The sequence below is a fragment of the Chaetodon trifascialis genome, chromosome 16 (assembly GCF_039877785.1).
Source record: "Chaetodon trifascialis isolate fChaTrf1 chromosome 16, fChaTrf1.hap1, whole genome shotgun sequence".
Classification (NCBI taxonomy): domain Eukaryota; kingdom Metazoa; phylum Chordata; class Actinopteri; order Chaetodontiformes; family Chaetodontidae; genus Chaetodon; species Chaetodon trifascialis.
In genome coordinates, this window is record NC_092071.1 from 21,502,944 (window position 1) to 21,527,040 (window position 24,097).

A 24,097-nucleotide genomic window follows, 5' to 3' on the forward strand; every position below is an offset into this window, starting at 1 on the left:
TGGTTCAGCCTTGATAAGAATCTTGAAATGGAGAAGTTCACGAAGGGGAAAGGTTACTGGGAGTTTAAAGAGAGTGCAGTCAGTCATGGGGAGTATTAAATAAAAGGGAAGTCAGGGCTGAGGAACTGTGCTGCGATTTCAAAAGTGCACTGCAGACAAAAAGCCGTCTGTTCACCCACTGGACTTCATATTCAAACCCAGAGTAAGGGAAATTTAGCTTGAACTCATCTTCACCTTTAGGAAGTCTCACGCTACGGGCTGTTTTTCTCAAGTCAAGCAAATTATCCCAAAATGAACAACTGTCTGGACTGAACACAAGAATTAAGTTTTGTATTGACTGTACAAAGAGATATATTTTGGGTTCTAAATAAAAGGTATATGTTCCATTTTTAAGGCACATCCTTGGGTATTCAGTGTACATCTGGTGACCTCCACCTCCTCCTTTCAGTGTCTTTCCTGCCTTTGTTAAGACTCAGCACTGTTATGAACAGCAGCCAACTCAGAAGCAGAAGTTTTAGGGCAAATACAGGACATCCTCTCACTCAAATGAACCAGAGTCTTTGATTACACAAAGTGCAGTCTGGCTTTGATGTCCTTTTTGAACAATAATAATCTGTATTGTGAGGTAAGTCAGATATTGGGCTGTTTGGTGGCACATGTCCTGCAATAGTGACCTCTCACGTGATTTAAACCTCGGCTGCACATGGTTATAGAACAAGACAGCAATTAAACACATGGTTGTTTAAAATCAATCCGAGAAATACCAATGTGTTTTATGATATCACCTGAAAGACGAGGGCTCCCCCCAAATAACATACTGGCACACATCCCCAACGTATGCAGAAAAAAAACACACTTCTGAATGACAAACTAGAAGAAGAGGAACACATTCATGCTAGGTCATGCATTTTAGTACTTTATTTCTGAGATATCAGTGCAAATGAACACCAAAAATGAAAACATAAAAAATGAAATAATGTTTCAGGTTTTCACATGAAAAAATGAAACACCTTTTTTTATATTTGCTGCTACAAATGTATTTCTTAGATGCACAATGCAGATCTATGATTGTACGTCAATCCCCCACTATAGCCCCAAGCTCTTTCACAGAGCTTTGTTAACCAGTAACAGAAAGGAAAATCACAAAAATATTCAATGCACGTTTATTTTTCCACACATTTTAATCAACTTGCTCAACAGTCTGCGGTTATTTAGGGACTGTTCATATTCTAAACGATCCTCTCTGTGATAAAAAAAAAGACCTATTTTAAGACTTGACATTTTCCCCCATCACCAGTAGGGATACACAGGTAGTTCCCATGCGTCTGCATGCAACAGGCAGCAGTGAGGAGAGTCAGACATTATTACACAACACAGCGCAGGATAGATTATCATTTACCACATAGAGACACATGCAAAGAACAAACCAACCAAAAAAGATGGGCATAGCATCCTCTGCCTTTGTATGTACACTTGTACGCATATAATTCATATTTACATATCAGGGCATTAAAAACTAGGGTAATATCTTTTCTTAAACATTACAAAATAGTCATCTTTCATACTGAAAGTACTATGTACACAAATATATTTAACCATTGTGAAAATGTATTAATCGAAGAGACGTACTTCATCGGTATATGTATTAAAAAGATCACAAGACTAAATGGATAAAGCAGTGTGTGAAACTAACTGAAAAGAATACAGTACAATCAAAATAAGGAGCTAGATACCAGATATCCCTCAAGACACCAACATGTCTTGGTGATTATTGGGGGGCAGGTACACATATCCAGCTGCTTTGAAAACAAAGATGTACCTGTGGTTTTCTCTTAATTATCATGCAATTCTTTTGACATTTTATGAGTTGAGATCCACAAAAAATAAAAGGTGTTCATAAATCACAACAGTTAAGAAATTATGAAAAAAAACCCACAAACTGTCAAATTCTCAACAGATAACAATACTGACATTTTTTATTACATGCCATTAAATTATTCTGAAAAGGACACCGAGGACTCAGCTTCGATAGTGCAAACTCTGGGTGCTCCTTTATATGAAATGAAAAGAAAAAGCCATGTGCTTCACATGTGAGCATTTGTGTGCATTAAGAAAAGCAGTGTGGGTTTACCCAGGATGGTAGGGAACGTTTCTCAGATGCTGCAGCCTTTTAACTGTTGCTCTAGAAACCTGTTTACATACAGTTGCTCAACTGTAAGCACCACACACGCTCTGTTGATCCATCTGCTCAAAACTGCACAAACTGCAAACACGTCACCCTGAGCTTGCACTGTCGGATATTGCCCTTAAAAGTTCAGTTCAAATAAAAGCATAATTCAATGAATTGTGACCATTCAAACCCCCACTGATATTTTCTTACTCCATCGGTAATCATACCACACCATGAATCTTGAGGAAAAGCAAGACAAAGCATTCATCATGGTAGGATCCTCACTGAAGCTATTGCAGTGTGAATATCGTTTTCAAGGTCCTCCTTTGAATGAATTCATCATGTACATGGTTGTAATAGACCACTGTGTCTGCCCTAGACTGACTTTATTTGGAATCTTATCTAAAATTGATGGGACTTTGTCTATCTGAAAATGTTCTGATGGAGAAAATAAATGTCCACTGAACTGAGCGCTAACATTTTTGGAGTCATCAATAATAAATATTGCCTGAAATGTTCTTTCTAAATGTTTTATGGCAGGCAACAAAGAGGACATGGAATAGTGATATGTGTACAATTTAGATGCAAATAATGATTGTAAACCAAGACTAAATTGCAAAGGACTTCATAATGGACTAAATCAAATATGTAGTGCATAATAATAACTGATGGGAAAGGTCAAATTTGTGACAGTTGTGTAGTTTTGGTTGAATCCATTTGACATTTTGCTAAGATATACCTGTTTTGTACCATTCCATGACCTCACTATTTAAAATTGAGAAACCAATGCAAGTATGCATTTGAATTTGAACTTGCTCTATTCCTCTAAAAAAATGTTTTTTTTTTTCATTCTTTGTTATTTGTCACATCAAACCAATTTGGCAAGTCATTAAAATAGAAAAAGAAAAGAGTCAATGAATTCAATTCCATTTTGTATTTTTTGTAGTTGATACAACTTCTATTCAGATGATTGGCTCAGCCGCTGGCTCTCATGGCTGTGCTTGCCGTTGTGGGTCGGTGATTGTGGGGTGGAGCTCAGACTGTGTTCATAGGCATGCATGTCACTGATTGGCTCTTCTTTAACTCTGATCACAGACTGGGTTCCCTCTGCCTGATCCCTCACCTCCTTCCTCAGCTGAATGCTGCCCTTCTGCAACATGTAATACAGGATGGGGTTGGAACGTGAGAGTCGTGGAGAGTCCAGGTTTGAGTCACAGCCATCCTCCTCCTCATTCTCCTGACTACTCCATCGCACAGGGCTCTCAGGCTCCTGTTTGACTAGAGTAGGGGGGTCCCGTTTTTGAGTGACTGGCCAAGGAGCTGGGTGGCGGCTCCAGGGGGTGCAGATAGGGCTGTCACCTGCAGGAGGGGTGGGCAGTGGTCTGAGATTACTTGGAAGCCCTGAGTTGAGGGAACCATGGGGGTGCCAGCTGGGCAGGTGGAGGAAGCTGTGATTATGGGAAGGCTGAGTGAGAATGCTGCCATTGGCCTTGCCATTGGCTTGCAGGACAGAAGGACTCGGTGTTCCCCGGGGCTGCTGGGACAGCTCCTTCAGGCAGTTGTCAGAGAGCAGCAGCTGTTTGAGAACATTGAAGCCCCGACTCTCTCTGGTGACTGTTTCACTGGGTGGGCTCCTGGGTGGAGCCTCCTCTTCCTTCAGACTGCTCCGCTGGTCAGGCTCTTCCTGAACTGCAGTAGAGGCAAAAATGTTTGTGTCGCCACTGTCCACTGCTCTGGGAGAACTAATATGATTCAAACTCTCAGTCCGATCAGAGCAAAGGCGTCTTTTCTTGGGACTGGGGCTTGGGTACTCCCTTTGTTCCTCTTTAACCTGTCTGGGCTGTGACTCTGCCTGCATAGCAGCCCGTGTATAGTAGGTAGCAGTCTGTTGTTTAAGCAACTGGCTAAGGAGGCCATATTTTGCTATGACCTCTGCAGGCCGTGGTTCTGTTTTAAAGTCCTGCTGAGAATCTGAGAGGGGGCTTGTCTTCTCATAGCTACTAGGCCTCTTTCTGCCACTGGTGTCCTCAGACATGGCTGAGGACAGACCAAATTCCTCTGTGATCTCTGTTTTGACCTTTATGTCCAAAGGAGGTCCATTGGAGCTATCACAGACGATAGAAGCACCAGGGCTCTTCTCATAGCACACTCCTGCTACCTCCACACTCCTTGTGCCACTGCCACTGGGCCTATCTCTGCGGCTGACTGTAGCACTAGCCGAGCCTGTTCCTAGAAGGAGCTGCAGCACAGTGCGCCTCTCTAAAAGGTTCTCAATCTGTGATGAAGGAGGAGAAGCTTCCTTCTGGCTAAAAGGTGTTCCACTGCCCGAGGGTCTGTCAGACAGAGGAGTGGTGGTGGTCCTATGGATTGGAGCATTGAGCCTTTCCAGTAGAGCAAGGGGCCTGCTGGCTTCAAGCTCCTGAGCCACCCCTTTGCTGGAGGGGATGGGTGGGGAGGACGAAGCTGTGCCACACTGCGCCAGATTCTGTAACAGTTTACTGGCACTGAAGGCAGGCTCTGAAGCCTTCTCAGCAGGGAAGGCCTTAGACTTACACAAATCCAGTGGGCTGGACTGGACATGGGGGGAAGGGTAAGAGTATGGGGACAGTGCGCTGCTAGGATCACGACTAAGAGAGTACGTGGGCTGGGCTGGGGCTACAGGTCTATCTAATGGACTTTTTGTTCTGGTCTCCTCCCAGGGCACCAGCCCCTTTGTTTGGCCTCGAGACATGGTGGCCATAGTTATATCAAGTGGCAAATCTGGGTTACCTACACTTTTATTAACCATCTCATTATTTCTGCGCTCAAGAAGAAGCTGCATAAGTGTAACTCTAGGGTGGGATTTTAGGTCTGGGCTCATTTCATGCTCCCTGTTCTTGGACACCTTTGATCCAGATGGCTCTGGCTTCCACTTGTTTATTAAAGATTCTGTTAATTTGTCCAGGGAGGATGTGGAGATAGAGGATGAGGATGATGAAGAAACAGCAGTAGAAACAGAGGAGACAACAGTAGAGGCTAATGAAAAGGTTGTGGAGGGTTGAGCAGAAGCTTGAGGAGAGAATGCAACTGGGGTGGAGGAAAACACTGGGGTGGAAGAAGAGAGGGTAGAGGTGGATGAGGAGAAGGAGGAGAAAGAGGAAGGGGGGGTAGTAGTTTTGGGCCCTGTATCTTGTGTATTGGGCCGGCTTCTCATGGAGAGGTCAATGGGGGAGCAACTCGAGTAGGAACTCTCTGCATCACTGCTGTCCTTGGTAAGGCTCCTCTCCTGGGTAGAACACTCACTGTCCGATGTAACTGATGAGGAGCCACTGGGCGGCAGAATGCCACAGCTGTCCTCCAGGTGCCCATTCTTGGTCAGCTGCTTCTGGTTGTTGTGGTTGTTGAGTAGCAGCAGCAGCAAGCTGCTGCATGTCTGGGGGGGACGGGTAGGACGTGAGTCAAAGCCTCGCTTCTCCCTAGGTGGTTGGCTGTGAGTGTGGTTTGGAGCATGTGGGGGAGTGGGTGGGGAGCTTTGGCTATGGCCACGCAGCAAAGAGGGGCTCTGTGGACTCGACAGGGCTGTTCGAGGGAGTGTTGTTGTTGTAGTTGTTGTTGTCATTCCATTTTGGGTTGTTAAGGAGCTTAGTGTGTCTGGGGCTCCAGGCAGACTCCCTCCCACACTAGGTGGCCTTTTGTCCTGGCTATGCTGCTGGTTTGCCATGGCAGCTAGCCTCTCACTGGCAGATCTTCCTGAAAGTTGGGCTTTGAGCGCATGCTCTCTGGAGTACTGCTGAAGATGGGCTTCACTGGACAGCAGCAGGGCCAGTTGACTGCAGGCCACACTGGGTTTGGGTGAAGGTGCTGGACTAGAACGGATTTTCACCATGTTGGCCACAGCCTTCAGACGCTCTGCACAGGACACTGATTCAGCAGTTGTTGTAGCAGAGGGAGGTGTGGCGCTGTGTGCTGACCGAGGAGATTCTGGAGGTCTGTCCTGACTGTGTCCCCGGCGACTGTAAGGTGTGTTGCTGTGATTCTGAAGTTTGCTCTTCCTCATGAGGCCCTTCAAGCGGCTTGAGGCTGTCCCATACACAGGAAGTGGCTCTTTGTCTGCAGGGGGTGCCTTGGAGGGAGAGGAACACTCACTGGGGGGTTTATTTGAGTGCTGAGACAGTGCCACACTCTGAAGCCTGGAGCTGAATGACTGAAGCAGGGAAGCCAACAGGGTGCTCTCCCCTGCATGAGGAGATCCCTCTAGTGCTCCATTTTGTAGGCCTCCCCCTTGGCCATTCAGCTCCATTGGGGGTGAACTCATCCGCTGGTTCCCTGGATCATTCCAGGCTCCAGAGCGAAGTAGGCGGGCCTTCTTCAGGTGCTGTGAAGAACCTAGTGTGGGCCCATTGGTTCCAGCCTTGGGAGCTGTGGGGCCATGGTTGGGCAGTTGGAAGGGCCCGCCCACCTTGTCACCCTGCTCCTGGTTGCTGTGGGCAGCCTCAGACCTTCCACTTGCCGTGGCCCCAGGCCCGGCTACCACTGGATGCATCAGTAAACCTTCCAGATAAGTTAGAACAGCTGAATCCTTGTGTGTCTCAGGGCCAGGCTCCTCCCCATGAGTCATGTTCAATACTAGGATCCCCTCGTATGGTTCAGCACTGCTACTGGGAAACAAATGTCCACTAGGTCATCTGGTTGACAGTGGCATGCAGTTCCTAAATACCAAAAAGAGGGCAGGGAATTGGACCGAGTGAGTCTGCAGGGATCTGAAGGATGCACTGCCTGGATGTGATCCCTCTCTGTATTGGGCACAGTCAGCACTGTGGTGAAACAGCAACCATGGTTGGAGGCAATGTGGGACAGGTGGGCCTCCCAGGCATTGTTATGCGCCTTTAAACACTGTAGGATCCCAGAAGCCCAGCTCCAGCCTTATGCGAGTAGCAAGCAACGAGTCAGCGGGATTTCACCGCAAAGATGTTGACACATTCCGTGGCTGTGGATGTTTGGATGTCTGTCCTAAGGCCTGGCTGTGGTTCTGTCAGTGGCGCCTTTCAGCTTTGCAGATCTCACATGGGGGACCTATGGCAGTGAGTGAGAGAGAAAAGAGAGGGGAGTGGAGAAAGAGATGGTTGGGTGGAGAAAAAGAGGAGAAAAAGGAGAAATTGTGTGAGAAGCAGGGATTTGCAGAGCACTATATCACATTCATTTCACCACCTCATCTGCCATCTCTGTTACTTAGCAACATTTCAGATTGACTGCACACGGCTCCTTCTCCTCTCTGCACTCTCCCCTTGCAGCCACTGAACAGACGACAAATGTAGATTAGGCCTGATTGGATCCAAATTGAAAATTCAAGCCCACTACCTTGAAAACATTCAGGTCTTGAGCTGCAAGCCCCTCACAGCGACGTCTTTCAAAAGTGAAGGGGCTTGTGAGAGCTGTGAATAATTTCTTATGCAGCCTGTCATTTCAGTGGATTATCCCCCCCCCCCTCCACCTCCTGCTCCTTATGCACTTGAGCAGCATCTCACACTACGCAACGCTCGGTCTACCTACAGCGGGAGTCACCCACCCACACACATACAAGTTAGCATTTAAGCATTCATGCCAAGGCACAAGCATGAAAATGGGCATGAAGACATACATATGCGCATGCATACTCTCACACATACACAGAGTTAAGTGAAAACCATTCTGGAGGCTACTCAGTCTCTTTATTATCACCTGGCCAGCTGTTATTCCTTCATAAAGCATAGCTCTATTGACCACGAATAGCTTTTAAATCAGAAGACAAGAGCAAAGCATTAACTTGCTTGATGTGATGTGAGTTGTGTTTATGGGTACAGTACAAAGGCAGTGGAGAATCACAGCAAGGATATAGCTAACAGACAAGCTATTCTTGAGTGTCAAGTGTGTTTTTGTGTGTGTGTATTGTGGGTTGGGGGTGGCTTAAGGATCAGGTGCACCTGTCACACCATACCACTGTCAGGAGGGCAGAACCGGTGACACTGAGGTGAGCATTGTGCCAGTTGCCATGACAGTGTCAGTGGCGCTGCCCTGGGAGACCTCTGCTCTGAACCCTGTCAGCGTGGTTTCCGTGGATACAGGACACCTCCGACAGTCCTGGCCGCATCCCATAAAGGTTAATTAATACAGAGTTTCCACCTCGCCTCAGCTGCTGTGCGTGTCCTTTCCTGATGCCGTCCTCACCTTTGGTGTCCGCTGAGTGGACCAACATAGCAGGTCATACAACAGGACAGCAGCCCTTGATTATGACGAAAGGCCATGGCAACCCACACAGCCACCAGTCTAAATACTTCACAGAGAGCAGTAGCAAGGGCCAAAAACAACAAGGCAGCAGGCTTCTAATCAGGCTGAAATCCATCCCTGTGGCCAAGGTCCACAGGTTGTCATGACAGTAAGACCAACAAGGTGGCACTTTTAATGCCACCTTGAAATGAGCTGGGATTAGAAGATGGATTTAAGTTGGTCAGTGTAAAATTAAGTCTGAGTAGCAGTTACAATTAGGGGTTAGCAATCTTAACAACCAACTCTTTGGACTGTGTGGCATTATGTAGAATAGAATAACAGTTTGGCCCATCAGTGTCAATTACAGTTAAAGGCGGTTTTTAAGCTGTTGACCTAAATCTGACAACAATAAAAGCCAACCTGGTCATACTGGGCCATCTGACGTCTGCTGTCATGCTAATCTTAGATGCTCAGGATTAGAGCTATTTTCCCAGCAGCCATCTTAGCGCAATAATCATAGAACATTCTGTAACACCACGTTTGATCAGTGCTGTAAACACATGCAAGTGTTTGCATTCAACATAGCATGGCAAAGTAACTAATATGCTGTGATACAGCCCCCCAGTGAGTGAGAGGGAAAATATAAATGGAAAAGAAACACTGACAGGGTTTCAACATGGGAAATTCTGTTAATCTCTCTGCTGCTGGCAGTCAACCTTTGGAATTACGATTGACCTTGCCTATGTTTTTGCCCAAAGAAACTTCAATACAGAGCAGACAAGGCAGCACAGGGACACTGTGACACTGCACTATAATAGTTTGTGTACAACACAGCTACTGCATTCACTATCTCACATTAAGTACAAATAACTCTTTAAACAAAGTGGGGACCTTCAGGCTCCTGAGATACATGTAATGACAGAGCCAATGTTAAAAAGCCCTGCAACAGCAAGGGCAAGAAAAAATATGTTCTCCTCAGTGACAGAGCTCTGTTAACAAATAAATGACCTTAATATGGGGAAAGCTGTCCTCTATACTGAGCCCCTAAAGCATACAGCCCTCCTCCTTCCTCTCTCAGAATGTGTGATGTGCATTACTATTACATTATCTCCCCTGGTGTATACATTGAAAATGACCTTACACATCTGTTAACATGTCATCTCATTGATGGTGGCACCCAAAAAGCCTGACCTCCACCCCCCTCCGCCACTATGGGACACCACAGCACCAATGAGCTGCTCTACGGTTTCTGTGGTGATTATCCATTATCCTTGACAATGTCAGCCAATGACAGAGCAGGCACCATTCTAAAGTGATTTTTACCCCTACAGTCGCCACATACATGTGAGAGGGAGGGCAAGTGATGGGGAGGGGTGAAAGCTTCATCATCCCCTGGCTGGTGGGCTCTTCATCTATTTCTCTCTCTCCATTTCGCTCCTCTTACCAGGAACAGGAAAGGTCACTACACTCTCAGCCACTTCCTAAAAAACGTGGAATTGCCAGTAGACCGACATAAAAATGTGCCGATGTAGATGTCAAAGATTAGATCTCCAAATGTGACCTTTCTTCCCTCCACTGACCTCAAGATTACACTCCGCCACCCACTGACATGCAGGCATGAACACTCTTGCTGGTAATAGAGGTTTTTTTTTATTAATCTAAAAAAAAGTGAGTTCCTAAATGACCTTCATTGTCAGGAATGGTAATCCATTTAAGCCATTTAAAATGTATGAGACCAAACAAAAGAATTAAAAAGGGGAAGAACCAGAGGAGCGGCAGTTAAAGTCAAGGTCATTCATGTCGCCAAGGCTTTTCCACTTGATGCAACAGCTGGTGTCCATGCAAAGCTCTGGGCGTTAATAAAAAGTGACAATGCTGCCTGAGCGGTGTGTATTACTAATGTCTGACACCAGCCTGGCAGATGTGTTCTCCCTGCATTTAAGGGGAGTCAAGGTTAAAGGAATTTAAAAGGAGAGGCAATGCCTAAACACTATTATATCATGTAATCTCCAGTCCAGCCCTGCTGCACACACTCGACGGGGTAGCTCACTTACACATGCGGCGTGACCGCTATTTGTAAATTCAATATGGCCTGACATGATTAAATAAGACAAAACATAAGCTACCTGACCAAACGTGGTTGTTCCATGCCTTCCACAAGTGAACGAGTGAGTGCACCAGAGGAAAGTTGAATTAAAAGCTCAGTTCACCTTGAGAGAGGTAAACAAGAGAATAACATGCTACTGAACAGCAGGAGAGCTAGAGCAAGAAGATGTTTTTGCAGATAAGTCAATCAGGACAAAATAACACTGAAATGCAATACACAGACACATGCACGCCCACACAATGAGAACTAGGGCACTCTGACCCACTTCTTAGGATGCATTGACCAAACAAGTCACGCATAGCGCACATGCCTCCATGTGCGCATGCAGAAACCCGTGCATGTACCCCACATAAAGGGAATGTGATACATAAATGCTGAAAAGCCAGACCTCCTGTGTTAAGTAGAACAGGCAATCCACTGGGAAAAATCATCCTACTCAAGAGCACTTGAATTTGAGGAACAGTGTGTGATGATTGAATGCTAACATTTCAGACTTGGACAAAATGGGACTGGAGCGCTAAAGTTCTTGGCCTGCATCTGGCCTTGGATGAGGAGCGCGGGGGTGGATTTTAACTTCATCTGCACTCATCAGTACAAAGAGTTCCTGGGGTTGAGAGAGAGCATAGAGATATTCATGCACACTGATGAGTCATCTAAACGGTTCAGAGCCCAGCTGACTGGCAGAGGACCCAGCCAAACTAGCCAGTGCAATGATGATTTCACAGCACTGTATCACAGACCTGGATAGTCTTTCCCTTTACCTTACATACCCAGGCTTGCATGGATGTGCTTGCAAAAATGTTTGTGTCGATAGTAAATATTTGTGTGCCATTTGGAAGACCCACCCAAGGGCCATTTCCTGAGTGGCTGAAAATTACTGCATCAATTAAACACACACACATTCCTTCTTAATGAGCCGTGACTGCCATCAATCTATACCTGATTCATTTCTATTGGGCTCTGAGGTAATCTTCTGCTTACATTGTCTGTCCAAAATGGTGCTCATTTCCCTCCCGAAACAACACACATTTTCCATTTGTAAACACTGGTGCTGGAAATAGGAACAGCTGATTGCCCCACGGCCAGCACGCCAAAAGGCAAAGCTCGGCTCTTGAAACAGACTGCAGTGGTGCTGTCTGAGGGAAATGGGCCACTTTGCAATTGAGATCAAATGTCCCACTGTCAGGCTGCCCCGAAAGCTGGATAAAACCAGCTAAAAAACCTTGGCCTTTAATGAATCATTTCCATAATATCCTTGGCATCAGCCCTAAGAAGGCTATTGCTGTGAGTCAGCAAGATGTCTGCCTTTATTGGGTTAAAAGAGTACTGCTTCTTTTTCTTGCGACTGTGAGTAATTTGGGATGGTTTGGAGTAATATAGTGTGTGACAGAGGTCTAAGTGACAGAAAAAAGAAGAGGACATATCTCTGCTATCATTTTGCCTTTCATAATGCTACCATTGACCTACTTTCTAGTTTTTAAATCACCCTAATGCTCTGAGTGAGACTGGAGAATAATATTACAAGGTAGAATGGGTTGTGAAGGCACTTTCCATTAGAATAATCAAAAACACAGGAATACAGTCCTATTCAAAGTTACACAATTAAAGAAACCCTGGATACATTTCATCCAAAAATCTTTAAAACAATTATGTGTAACCTTTTCAGAGAAAATCTCTCAAGCAGCACAAATCCAGTTGGCAGGGTGGAGCTGAGTAAATGCCAATGAACAGGAGACTTCAATAAGTTTAGTCCTACACCTGCCCCTGATGCACGACCCAGTGCTCACTGAGCAATGTATGATGCAACTAACAAAAACAGCTTCACTCTAAATATTTCTGACAGTCTCAGAATCTCTATTAGCAACCAGGTTAATGACCAAACCCACATTTAAATGCAAGTTTGTAACCTGGCAATCAGGTGAGGGTGGCACAGACATGTCCACACACATCTAAGGTGAACTGGTAATCTAAGTCATTATCCAACTACACCTAAATATACAGCATACCGGACATGATGCAGCCACACGGTGTGGATGGCACAAACATCAAGACAAACAATGTATTCATTAATTCAGCATTAATAAATTAATAACTTTAAACTCTAACTCTTGGAGGATGAAATGTATGCTCCAGTAAGAGCAACAGTGCCAGGAAAACTGCTGCTAATTGTACTTTGCTAAAACACATGGGTTTTTAGGTAACAATGATAAAACAAGCAACAATATGACTGCCATCCTACCACTCCACAGGACCTTGTACCAGCCTGCACCTTGCTGTTACACAACCTGGAGGAGACCCAAGTGTAGGCTTTCCATGGGAAACCTCAGCTATCTAAGTAGAATAGAGTCCCCAATTTCAAGCAAAATGCAGAACAAAAAACAAATTTTTCACAAACATCAAAAAGTTGGGAGAGAACCTGTCATATTACTGCAAACTGACTCTGGAAACATGTCTATCCACTCTATCTGCCATAAAAGTTTGAACACACGCTGCCTCTCCTTTCAAACATTTTACTGCATATCAATAAGGGTATGAGTCAACTCTACTAACTGCATAGTTAAGCATTTAAAAACTATAAGTACAAAAACATTGAAATACAAAGTTCTAAAATTTGACAATTGAAAAGCTTCATTCAAAATCTGTATCACAAGAATCAGAGTAGCATGATATAAGAAGGTCTTTGGCAATTTCCATCTCTAAAAGAAAATGGGATAAGTGACTGTTGGGGTTCTAAATGGGTCTTAAGAAACACTGCTAATATGAAGGACAGTTATGTTTGTGTGCTTGGGACACCCTGAGTTAGATGTGTAATATGTAAAGAAAAGCGAGAAGTTAAAGTATGACTTTTCATACAAACTCTCTTTAATGCTAAAAGTGCTTTTCTTGATGTGCACCATGATCTCCACTTGAACCACAGATGAAAAAAAAAACACTTTATTTTGCTTGACCTCCTTATATTTAAGACTTCGCCTCACCATTAATTCTTTAAAAGCTCACACACAGTGGTCTGCACTGCTTACTAAATGCAACATGGTTCACTTGAGCACTGCAACACAAAAGCTGAGAGGTCCTGTCTGAGGTTTCTTTGTTTGTCTGGTATTTGTGGACGAGCTGCTTTGATCAGGGACTCATTATTACAACAATTCACAAAATATGACCTAAGAAAATTATCCCAGTTCTTTACTTTACTACCTCTCTAGTCTATGCCAGCTATGTCTAATTGGGCAGAGAATTTTGAAAAGAGAAAAAATCCTAATCAAATGACTTAAATGAATATTAAAAATGGATTTCGGCAACATCTCTGTACATCCACTGAGGCGTATGTTAGCGGGTGGGAGTGAGAGGAGGGAGTGGGTGAGAATAGTCACATGGCAGCTATTTGGCTATTTACAGCAGTCACAGGTGATGTCGTATAAAGAGTGATAATGTTGCCCACATTAGGGATGAGATCATGGTGGATAAATGGGTTTGAGTCCTGTGTGAAACCAAACCTTTTTTTTTTTGAGACTTATGACTTATTATTTTCTGTTTCAGTTGCAGTTTAGCTGGGCTTAGGTACCAAAATGCAAAACCCTTGCACACAGTGCACACAACTGATGAGTTGAACTAATCAGTGTGATTGTAATTCACAGTGATGAACATGTTCTGGGCAGCCAGAACTGAACCCATGTTTCTAAATGAACAGTGTGATGATGGAAATTATGACTGAGCAAAAAATCAAAAGAAAAAAAAAAAATCACATTTCTTAAGGTTTTGTGTCACTTTAAAAATGATCAGACTGCCTTTACTGAAACCAAGAGAACTGTCAGCCTAAGCGCAGACAAGCACAGGGCCAAGGCTTGCAGGAAATGAGTCTGTCTGCCCTCAGTCAGTCATTGACTATTAAATCAGACAGAGAGAGATAGACAAGGCCAGCACCCAACTGCAACGGCCTATTATTTCACTGTAATGAAGGAGATGGAGAGGATGGAGAAGAAAACTATCTAGTGGTAAGCGTAGTAAAAAGTTCTCAGCAAAGTAACACAAAATCCACACTGAGCCAGACACTAACACACCTCTTCTGCTGTGGTTGGGAGGTGAACGCAGACACACATCACGCTCCTGTACCTTGTCATCCTTAGCTGTGGAGGCTGATACAGGTAAAGTGCAGTAATCAATTTGCTCTACTGGCAGGAGTGCTCCTTTAGAATACTAATCACGTTTCAGCCCACCCCTTCTTCCCTCATTCTCGCCATCCCTCCGCCACCGCCCCCTCTGCCTTTCTCCTTCCTCGTTCACCTTTCTCATGACTTGACACCCCCCAGTGCCCCAGACCTGACCAAATGCTAAAGGAGGGCAGGCTGTCTTCTGCACAGATAACTGCTGCCACTAATCAAGCCTACGTGCACCGGGGCGTGGGATTAAAAGAGCTTGCACAGCTTGACTCAGGCACTGAATGGTGTTAGCGCGCACACACGTACACACACGCACAAGCAAACACACACGAGGTCAAAATAAAAACCTATGGGGAAGCCAGCAGCGTCTCGTCCTAGAAACACACACATACTCACACAAGCCTCAGACGAGCAAACAACACAACAAGGTCAACTTAAAAGCTGATGTTAGGTGAACATTCTTGGGCTATAAAAGAACACACACAAGAAGATTAGATCTAAATTTACTCCGCCAGTCAAAACGGGACTCGTGGTGAGCCACCCATCTCTATCTCTCAGAACACATGTCACGCAGGGAGCTGCAGTGTTGTGCGCATCTAAAGCGAAAAAGAGGAACAAACTCGACTGTGAATTGACAGGGCCTTAATTCCCGTTCGTTTTTCATTTGGAGAGATGGCTTACAAGGGGGGGTCTCTACACCGTATCAAACACATACCAGAGTTGCCTGGAGGCTGTAACAAAGCATCCTCAATGTTACAGTGCACACACATATACACAGGCAATAGAAGTGTGTGTGTGGGAGAGAGAGAGACAGAGGGAGAGAGAGACAACGCCACCCTATGCATCAGCAGGGATATTTCATTATGTACATAACGAGTGCCATTAATCGCTCTTAACAAGAGGACACAACCTCACCTTGGCAGTCTAACACACACAGCAGGAAGGTGGGGGGGTTGGGGGCGGGGGCATGGAAATATCTACACCGCGCACAGAAATTAAAATTCTCCACACTCAAGGATCTGCCGCCTCCTTTTGACCGACCACATCGTGGCCCGGGGGCGTGTGGAGGCAAGCCAGCAGTCATATAGAAGCTGCTCGTCTGATAGACACATAAAACACATAAAAAAGTAAAAAAGAGAGAAAGGAAGAAGAGGAGGGGAAGGGGAAGAGAGGAAATAAATATATAAATAAAAGTGGGGGAAAATGCCGCAGTGGCGGTTGCCAGCGGGGGCTCATGCCCTTGACATACTGACACGGGTGGAGGAGGGAGGGGGGTACTGTCATGTGACACTCTTGTCATCCGCCTGATCACCCGCTTGCCCGCCCGGCCACCTGGCAAACACCCCCTCCACCCCCATCCCAATATCTTGCCCACCTTCGTGTGACCTCATCCTCCGCTGACCTGACGCCACTTGCCCCCCCCCCACTTATGCCCGCCGCCGCGGCCACCCCCCCACTCTGCCCCTCTGCAGTCCTAGCACCCTGTCCGCCCCACCCCTCTTGCTCTGTCTCCCCTCCTCCCCTCTCTCTCCCCCGCGGCTGTGCAGCAAGGTCAGGCGGGTCACCGTGTCCTCATCTGTAATCCGCTGCCATTCGTCAGCAGCCCCGGCCCAGGCTGGAGGAGAGAGAGGAGAGGCAGGCGCTCCGACGAGGGGAGAATGCCCAATTAGGCAGCTGTCACACACACACACACACACGCACGCACGCACGCACGCACGCACGTACACACACACACACACACACACACACACACACACACACACACACCCACGCACACACACACAGCTCAGTACAGCAGAGCAAGAGAGAAAAGGAGAGGGAGGGATGGAGGGAGGCTGCAGAATCAGCCTACAGAGGGGGGGTTGGGGTGGTGTACATGAATCCTTTCAGCTGTGAGTGTTTGTGTGTTGTTTTGGCGTGTGTGTGTGCGCGCGTGTGGAGCAGTTGGGGGGTCAACTACAGTTTAGACATGTATGACTAGAATCTGAGGCATGTCAACAGGAGGGGCAGCAGGGTGTGCAGACTTTTGAGGATACAGTAGTTAAATGAAATTTTATGACAGGCCAAGTATTCCTATCTCAAAATGACACGAGTCCTGAGTATTCTGTTGAGTACCACTCTTGTCTATAAACACAAGATTGATGAGACGAACAGGGAGAAATGGCTGGGTGCTCCTTGGAACAGACAAACACCACAGGGAAGGCTCTGTCTCATGGTCAGTTGATCATTTAAACAAATCCAAAGGCCAGGTCAACATGTGCTCACAGCGGACTGTGGACTGGACGAAGAGCACCACACTGAAAGTCTTTACGGTCCCAGACAAGCAGCAGATATCAAATGGGTGACAAATATCCCATAATTGGGTCATTCATCACTAGCAAACACATCTGTTTTGAGTAATGGGAAAACTAATCAGCAAAAATGATACAGAGACAAGTCCACATCAGGCACCAGGAAGATTTATGCTAGAGCAATCCAGGACTCAAGCCTGTACCTATTGATTGTTTAGCCTAAATGCTTTTTCGTTTAATCAAAAGAAAGAGTCAAAATGGTCCTGTGCCAGCTGGGTGATGAACAGGTGTGATCGAACACCCCTGGGGCTGGGTGACGCACAGCAGGGTTTTAGCTGCTGAGAGGAAACTCTTTCTACACCCTTTTCTTGCTTAGTTCCACTTTAAATGTTAAAGTTCACCAGGGTTCAGCGGAGCTTCAAATCCAGCTTTGAGTGGTTAGTGTTCAAAAGGATTGCGTCACAAGTGCGAGGGACACTTATCCTGTAAATCCTGTCTGAGTAGAAAGTACAGTTCATAGAGACTTAGGCTAGATGTCACAGAGGGTGGATACATATGTTCCTCTACCCCAAGGGGAAGATTTTACTTGGCTACAGGTGTCCGGGGTAAACCCGTCCTCACTGCTGGACGGTCAGCCGACACACATAGAAAATGGAAGGGAGGGCTATGCAGGCAGAGGAAAAATGCCCTGTTACATTAATAAAGTTAGAGCATGCTACAGGGATAAACAATGAAATCCCCTGAGCAACACTCCACAGAATGGACCCTCTGCTGCAATTTGAATGTCAATTTATTATTCATCACTGGAAGTGACTTTTTCCAAGGTAGCAACACTCATTTTCTATTTGTATTCTCTGGCAAAGTATAAACTCCTTTACTATTTTCTAACATAGTTGGGCTGTAACATGCATAACACATTACAGTGACGTGATTACTTTTTTCTGTAGCAAGTACAGTATAAAGGATTGCAATTTGAAATCCTCTCATCTCATCCCTATAATGCTGTTACTCTGACATTTTGTCTGCTTGTCTGCTGTCTTACTGGGAGTTTAATGGTGTGTTAATACCAGTTTGGTCTCTCTAAGATATAAAAAGTCAATACATGACATTATACACCATATATTTTACTGTAGCTCCACTGGTACCCAAGAAGACTCCATGCTGGAGAAAATTGCAATGGCATTTTGTGAAATAAATGTAAATGATATGTGTGCTGCAACTTAATGTGACTGATAAAAAGCAAGAAACTACCACAGTCCAATCATACTCCTATACTTTGGAACAATGTGACAGGGAAAGGAATACGGTTATACTGTATGAGATAAGAGATACTATTAAGTTCATGAAGGTGACTGTAAAATCCCTATCAAGCCCCACGAGTCCCTGTGGGAATACCTAAGTAATTTCTGTTAGTCTGTACTGCCGTGCAACTCCACCCATCTCTGTGATTGTTATTATAATGACTCAGTGTTTTGTCGGCCAGTTCTTGCGCCGTTCTTCCAGCACTGAAAGTACCTAAAGTGCTCCCAAAGTCTGAAGATTGTAATCTGTGATGTCATATTGATGCATAGCCTGAAGCAGCTCCATTAGCGGCCTGACTGACTTTGGGGACTCATACAATGTCTGCCTGTACTTTTACATCTACAAGGAAATTTAGATGATAGTAAGGCTATTAGCTCTGTTCCAGAAAACATAGCCTTATCTCTGTCCAAAAATCATCCCAATTACTTTCACCTTGTGCTTCTTTTCCAACTCATTGTATATTTGGTATAAAATCATAGATGAGGAGTTATTTTACATTTCTGGCTGTAGATAATAAAAACTGCACTAGTCTGGTGGAATAATGTATTCTCAAGGCTAAATTACAGCTACATAAGATAATTGGATTCTGTTAATAATGCAGTGCTTTATTGAGGGAAATTCTCTTGACTTTCCCTGTCACAGGGAGGTCAGAGGTCAGGGTCAGCTACATAACTGAGCCCCTGGACTGGAGCTGGTAGTGATCCAGTGTTTCTCTTAATGACAGTTCAGGACAACATACACTGTGCTGCCAAAAGCAGGGACTTAAACTACTGTCCTCAGGCAGAACCCCGGTCTCTAAACACACTACACTACTCTGATGATGCAGTGCAACACAGTTCTGAACAGCTGTGTGCTGTCATAGGACAACACATTGTTCTCACTGTGCAGTCACAGTGTAATGGGCACTGCAAGCTGATATCTGATTGACCGACAGACACATGACTACGATGTAAACAAAAAGCGGACGAGCAAGTCAGCCCATGGATACTGTATATGACCCTATTATCTGTAGTCTCAGTATACTTGGTTGATATGCAGTGATGAGCTCCCTTTAATTACCATGATATGACTTTTACTGATGAAGTAAGTTTGAGCAAAAAATATTGCATTAACAATATTGACGTTGGCTTTGTTTATCTGTCTGAGTACTACAGATAAAAACAAGAATTACTGCCATGTGGTTGCATGCCTCCACCATGAGTGCCTCCAAAGTTCTCACTATGCAGACATGTATGATTCCAGTGAATTATTCCATTTCCACTGAGAAACATGCTGTCTTCACTAAGAGACTGTTTTCCCAGAGGAGTCCAGAGGACTGATACAGAGCTTCATTACATGGTGCAACAACAATCACATGAAGCTCAGTATCAGCAGAAGCAATGAGCCTGTGGTGGAACTACAATGCTTCAAATATGGATGTTGATGTAAAGTAGCTACAAACTGTAAAAGATGGATGCTTCATACACATCTTCAACCTGCACAGAAGATCTATACAATCAGAACAGTTTCCCAGTCACGGTGAAGATGACCTTTGACCTTTTGGATATAAAATATCATCACTTGATCAGTTTCGTATGTGACATCTGTGTGAAAATTTGTCAGAATTTATGTATGAATTCTTGAGTTATGGCCAAAAATGTGCTGTGTGGTCACAGTGACCTTTCACCAGCAAAATCTAATAAAGTGTATATTTGTGCAAAATCTGAGGACTTTCCCTCAAGAAGGCATTCCTGAGATATCACATTCACGAGAATGGGACGTACAGACAACCAGAAAACATAATGTCGCGCTGGTGTGGAGGCTTAAAGAGCTTTTTTGCAAACTTGCACTAAAAGCAATGATTATAAATCCACACCATGCAGACAAACCAATGAATAACTAAAATATCATAGGGGTCATCACAACTAACTACCTCACCTGTCAGAAAATGAGTAAGAAAGACTAGTGCTTATAAAAAAAAATGCTTTTAGCTTCAACTCACACACAAGCAACAGATATGTGACTTTTTCTACCACAACATGCATCTCATTTCATGATATCCAGTGCTTCCCACACAAAGACTACAATAACAGCCATCCAAGGCTATTACACATTCTGTATCATTGATTTCATCATTGTCATTTTTTAAATCACGCATCAATCAAAAAGACACCATTGCAGTACAATTATAATTGCGGGTATTGCTAATACCATTACCAATGGCTGTGTTCCATTCAAGCATCAGTAAACTATGACAGCATGACAGTGAGCCAGCATGCACAATACCAGGACCCTGACACTGAATCAGCTAAATGGAACTCAGCCATCATTCATTTTATCATTTACAACTGTTCTTTTCCTACTGTGACATGTCAAAATATCAAAGTGTCCTCCGTTTAAAAGGCCTGTAGTCACTTCTTTGCATCCCCTCTGACTTCACCTTAAGTACATTTCTGACTCACAGGGAACACTGATCTAAAAGAAGTTCATTTGAAGTTCAAATGAGCACTTCAGGAACCCACTGGATGTGTAGGATTGCATAGGCTTGACACCAGGGTTGCAACAGTATCTGATGTGCACAGTACAATAATCATCTCAGAAAATATCACGGTTTCACAGTATCACACAATCATCATTATTAATTACAATGACCCTTAAAGGAATGAAAATTACTTTTTTTCTTCTAGAACACTTACATGGTTGAATCCAAGACCACAGATAAGAAAATGTAAATTGTATAAACACTAATTTTGTCCCATGGAATACTGTGAAACCAGTATCACATTGCAGCCAATCAGTGTGACATAAAATAAGCAACAACGTCCAAACATTAAATGCCTGCCCCTGTGGCAACAACTCCACTTTCTATCTGAAACCACCTGCTGATGCACTACATTTTGCCTGTACAGCAGTGTGTGCTCTTTGGAGTGAAGGCTTATTGGTCAAAAAAGGTGAAATTCACTTCAGCTAAAAACATACTTTAGTCTCGACCCTCAACTGAAGAGCATTTGGAAGTGACTGCCACTGGTCCGCTGTCCCTTTAAATAACTTTAAGACCTTTTTTCTCTTCTCTACCTCCCTCCCCTGAGGTTTATCACTGTGACTCTTCTCTCTTCCATCTTTCCCCCTCCTCTCTCTCTCTTTCACTCTCACACACTCACACACACACACACACACACACACACACACACACACACACACACACACACACACACACACACACACACACACACACACACAAATGCTCCTTCTATGTGTGGCTGGCAACTACAAAGCAGTTAGCCAAGCATCTCTTGGCTCTGTACAGAGAGAATAAGACACTCTCATTACTGCCCTTAAAAAGCTCTTGGCCTAACAAAATCCACTGTAGACCCAGACACTGGTGCAGAAAGTCACAGGAAAGATTCAAGGAGTTAAAGGCTACTTTTCCCTTATAACTCAGTTCTGTGTGACTGTGTGTGTGTGCATGTCTGTGGTTGACGGTTTCTGCCGCCCCCCCCCCGCCGTTCCCCTTTCCTGTTCCTCTTTAATGTCACAGGGCTGGCTCATATGACCTTGAGCAGCAGCGTTGGCACGGCAAGAGCGAGAGCTGCCTCGCCTGCAGGCGCCCTTGAACTGGATCTGCAAGACAAAAAAAAAAAAAAAAAAAACCTTCACGCGGCCTGATAGACATCTCAGCCCTCAGCCCTCCTCCTCCCCCTCTCCCCCATCCCCTCCCCCACCTATCCTCCCCCTTTCTCCTCAGCTCTTTTATTCAATCTACGCCACTTCTTATCTGTTCCCCCTGGTGGGAAGAGATTTATCAGGATGCTGTATCTTTAACCTCTCTATCAGACTGAGATAGAAACAGAATTTCAAAATGTCTGACCGGCTTGCGCAGATTTATTTTTAAACCACCTCCTCCTTCTCCTCCTTGCACAAGCCCCATGCCATTTCAAGAAAGTGGTGGTGATTGGGGGGGGGGGGGGGGGGGGGGGGGGGGGCTTTGTAGAATACACCTGCGCAATAAGATGTCCATCCGCTCCAGAGGTGTTGTTTACGTACAAGGAAATTCCACACTGTTTATTCTCCGTGCTCTGCCCTGAGCTATTGGCACAGAGTGACCTGTAGCTTCAAAACAAATATCCCAGCCTCTGTTCCAAGGATGAGCATCGGCTTACTGGCCAATCAAGAGTTCTCTGACCAACAGAGGGGGTAGAGCCTCAGAACCAGTGTTTTGACAGGTTGATGATGACCTGCTGCGTCCCAATGAGGACCTTTGATTTTTCAAAGAAAACACCACAGTCCGAAGTCCGGCTCTGCACTGTCAAACTCTGCTCTTGCATTAGAGCTGAGCGTAGTCTACTGTAAAAACACAAAGAAGGGTTTTATCAGCATACAAACATTGCGGCACCCTGCCTGTGACTGGGACTCAGGCCACTGAGGTTCAAGTAATACAGTAAATATTTGCATTGCCTTGTTAGCAATGTGTTCAATACTGGGTGTTTGAAAATCCATAAAAGGCCTTCTCTTTTGAACATAAGGCACATACACTGCATAATACTGTGTGCAGATGACTGTTTTGGAGGTTTGGCCACTATGAGACTGGCCCAGCCCTCCTACTGGTTCTCTTCATGCCTGACCTTTCAGAACTGTAATGTTATCACATGTCATACGCAGGCCTGCTGGAAACCATCTGCTAAAGGCACTGTTGTGGCTCCCTATCACCAAAAAAAAATACACACAGCACTGGCCTGAGTGGCCAAGTACTGGTTCTGACTGGTTTACTGCTCAGCATGTCTCACCTTCACACATACACACACATAAAGACAGACGGTGACATGTATACACCCCCTCAGAGGATGCATGAGCGACGTGAGCCATGAGCAGCCTCCTCAATTAGCGTTAAGGGGCTTTCGCACAGAGACATGAAGTTCTGGGGCTAAGAATAAGATTAGACAGGTCTGCTGCCCCGGCAGTGGCAGGGCTTGGGAGCTGTGGCACTGAGGAGAGTCGGGTGTGTGTACTAACCGGAGTCTTGCTGCTATTCCGATCCCTCGCCATGTTTAGCCCCACCTCAGGATATTATGTTTGTTAGTGTGACACCTTGGCTAATAAGGCTGTTTTTACACAGAGCGAAACCAATATGATTAAAATTAGTCGGGACTGATACAGGAATAGAAAAAAAAAAGACACAAACTCAAACGAACCTTGTGTTTATTTGCTGAAAAATCTCTCCCATCAAACACAAAAATCTAGTTTTTCATATCAGAGAGATGGGTGTGTTGAAATATTAAAAGGCCCACTATAGATCTCCCCTGCAGAGGAGCCAAAAAGCAGGCTTGGTTGTGGAGACATCACAGTGTCCTGGGAGATTCATTACAGGCAGATTTGTTCCACATAGTGAAATATGAGTGAGCTCTACTGCCTGAAAATTGCATTGCTCCATAAGCAGAGCCCGATGCAAGAATAAGCCCCAATTTTTAGTTAGAAGGTCTTAGCTCAATACAACAGCCACAGCAATTATTTGTGAGGAGGACATCAAACCCAATGTTCATAGCACTTTGTCTGTCAGGGACACAGTAGGGAGACACAAAGGAGATGAAACAACAAGCCATGGCACAGACCCATTTGAAATCAATATCAAAAATATATGGTGACTGTGGATAATATCTTACCAGCAGCTTGAGGGCAACTTGCCAAAAATCCGCAAAACCGACCTACAGCTAAGTCTTGTTCTTACATGAGATCAGTCTGGTTGAGCCAACACTGCAGCAATATTAGGATTCCTTTGCAAAGTTTACCAGAATGAGTTAAATAAAAGCTTCTTTTTTTTTTGGACAGAAAAATTATATCTCATGAGGGCTCATGTGAGCAAATGATCTATTCACAT

The 24,097-nt window shown here is 44.8% G+C and overlaps 1 protein-coding gene across 2 annotated transcripts in view; it reads right to left on the reverse strand.

Annotated features, from left to right (window-relative positions):
* Positions 1 to 893: 893 nt before the first annotated feature.
* Positions 894 to 24,097, reverse strand: part of nrip1b (nuclear receptor interacting protein 1b) — a 35,424-nt gene continuing 12,220 nt past the window's right edge. For both annotated transcript variants that reach the window (XM_070982479.1, XM_070982480.1), the window contains one exon: positions 894 to 7,222. In XM_070982479.1, coding sequence (XP_070838580.1) covers positions 3,129 to 6,767 — 3,639 coding nt within the window. In that variant the 5' untranslated portion in view covers positions 6,768 to 7,222 and the 3' untranslated portion in view covers positions 894 to 3,128. The remainder of the gene's footprint in view (positions 7,223 to 24,097) is intronic.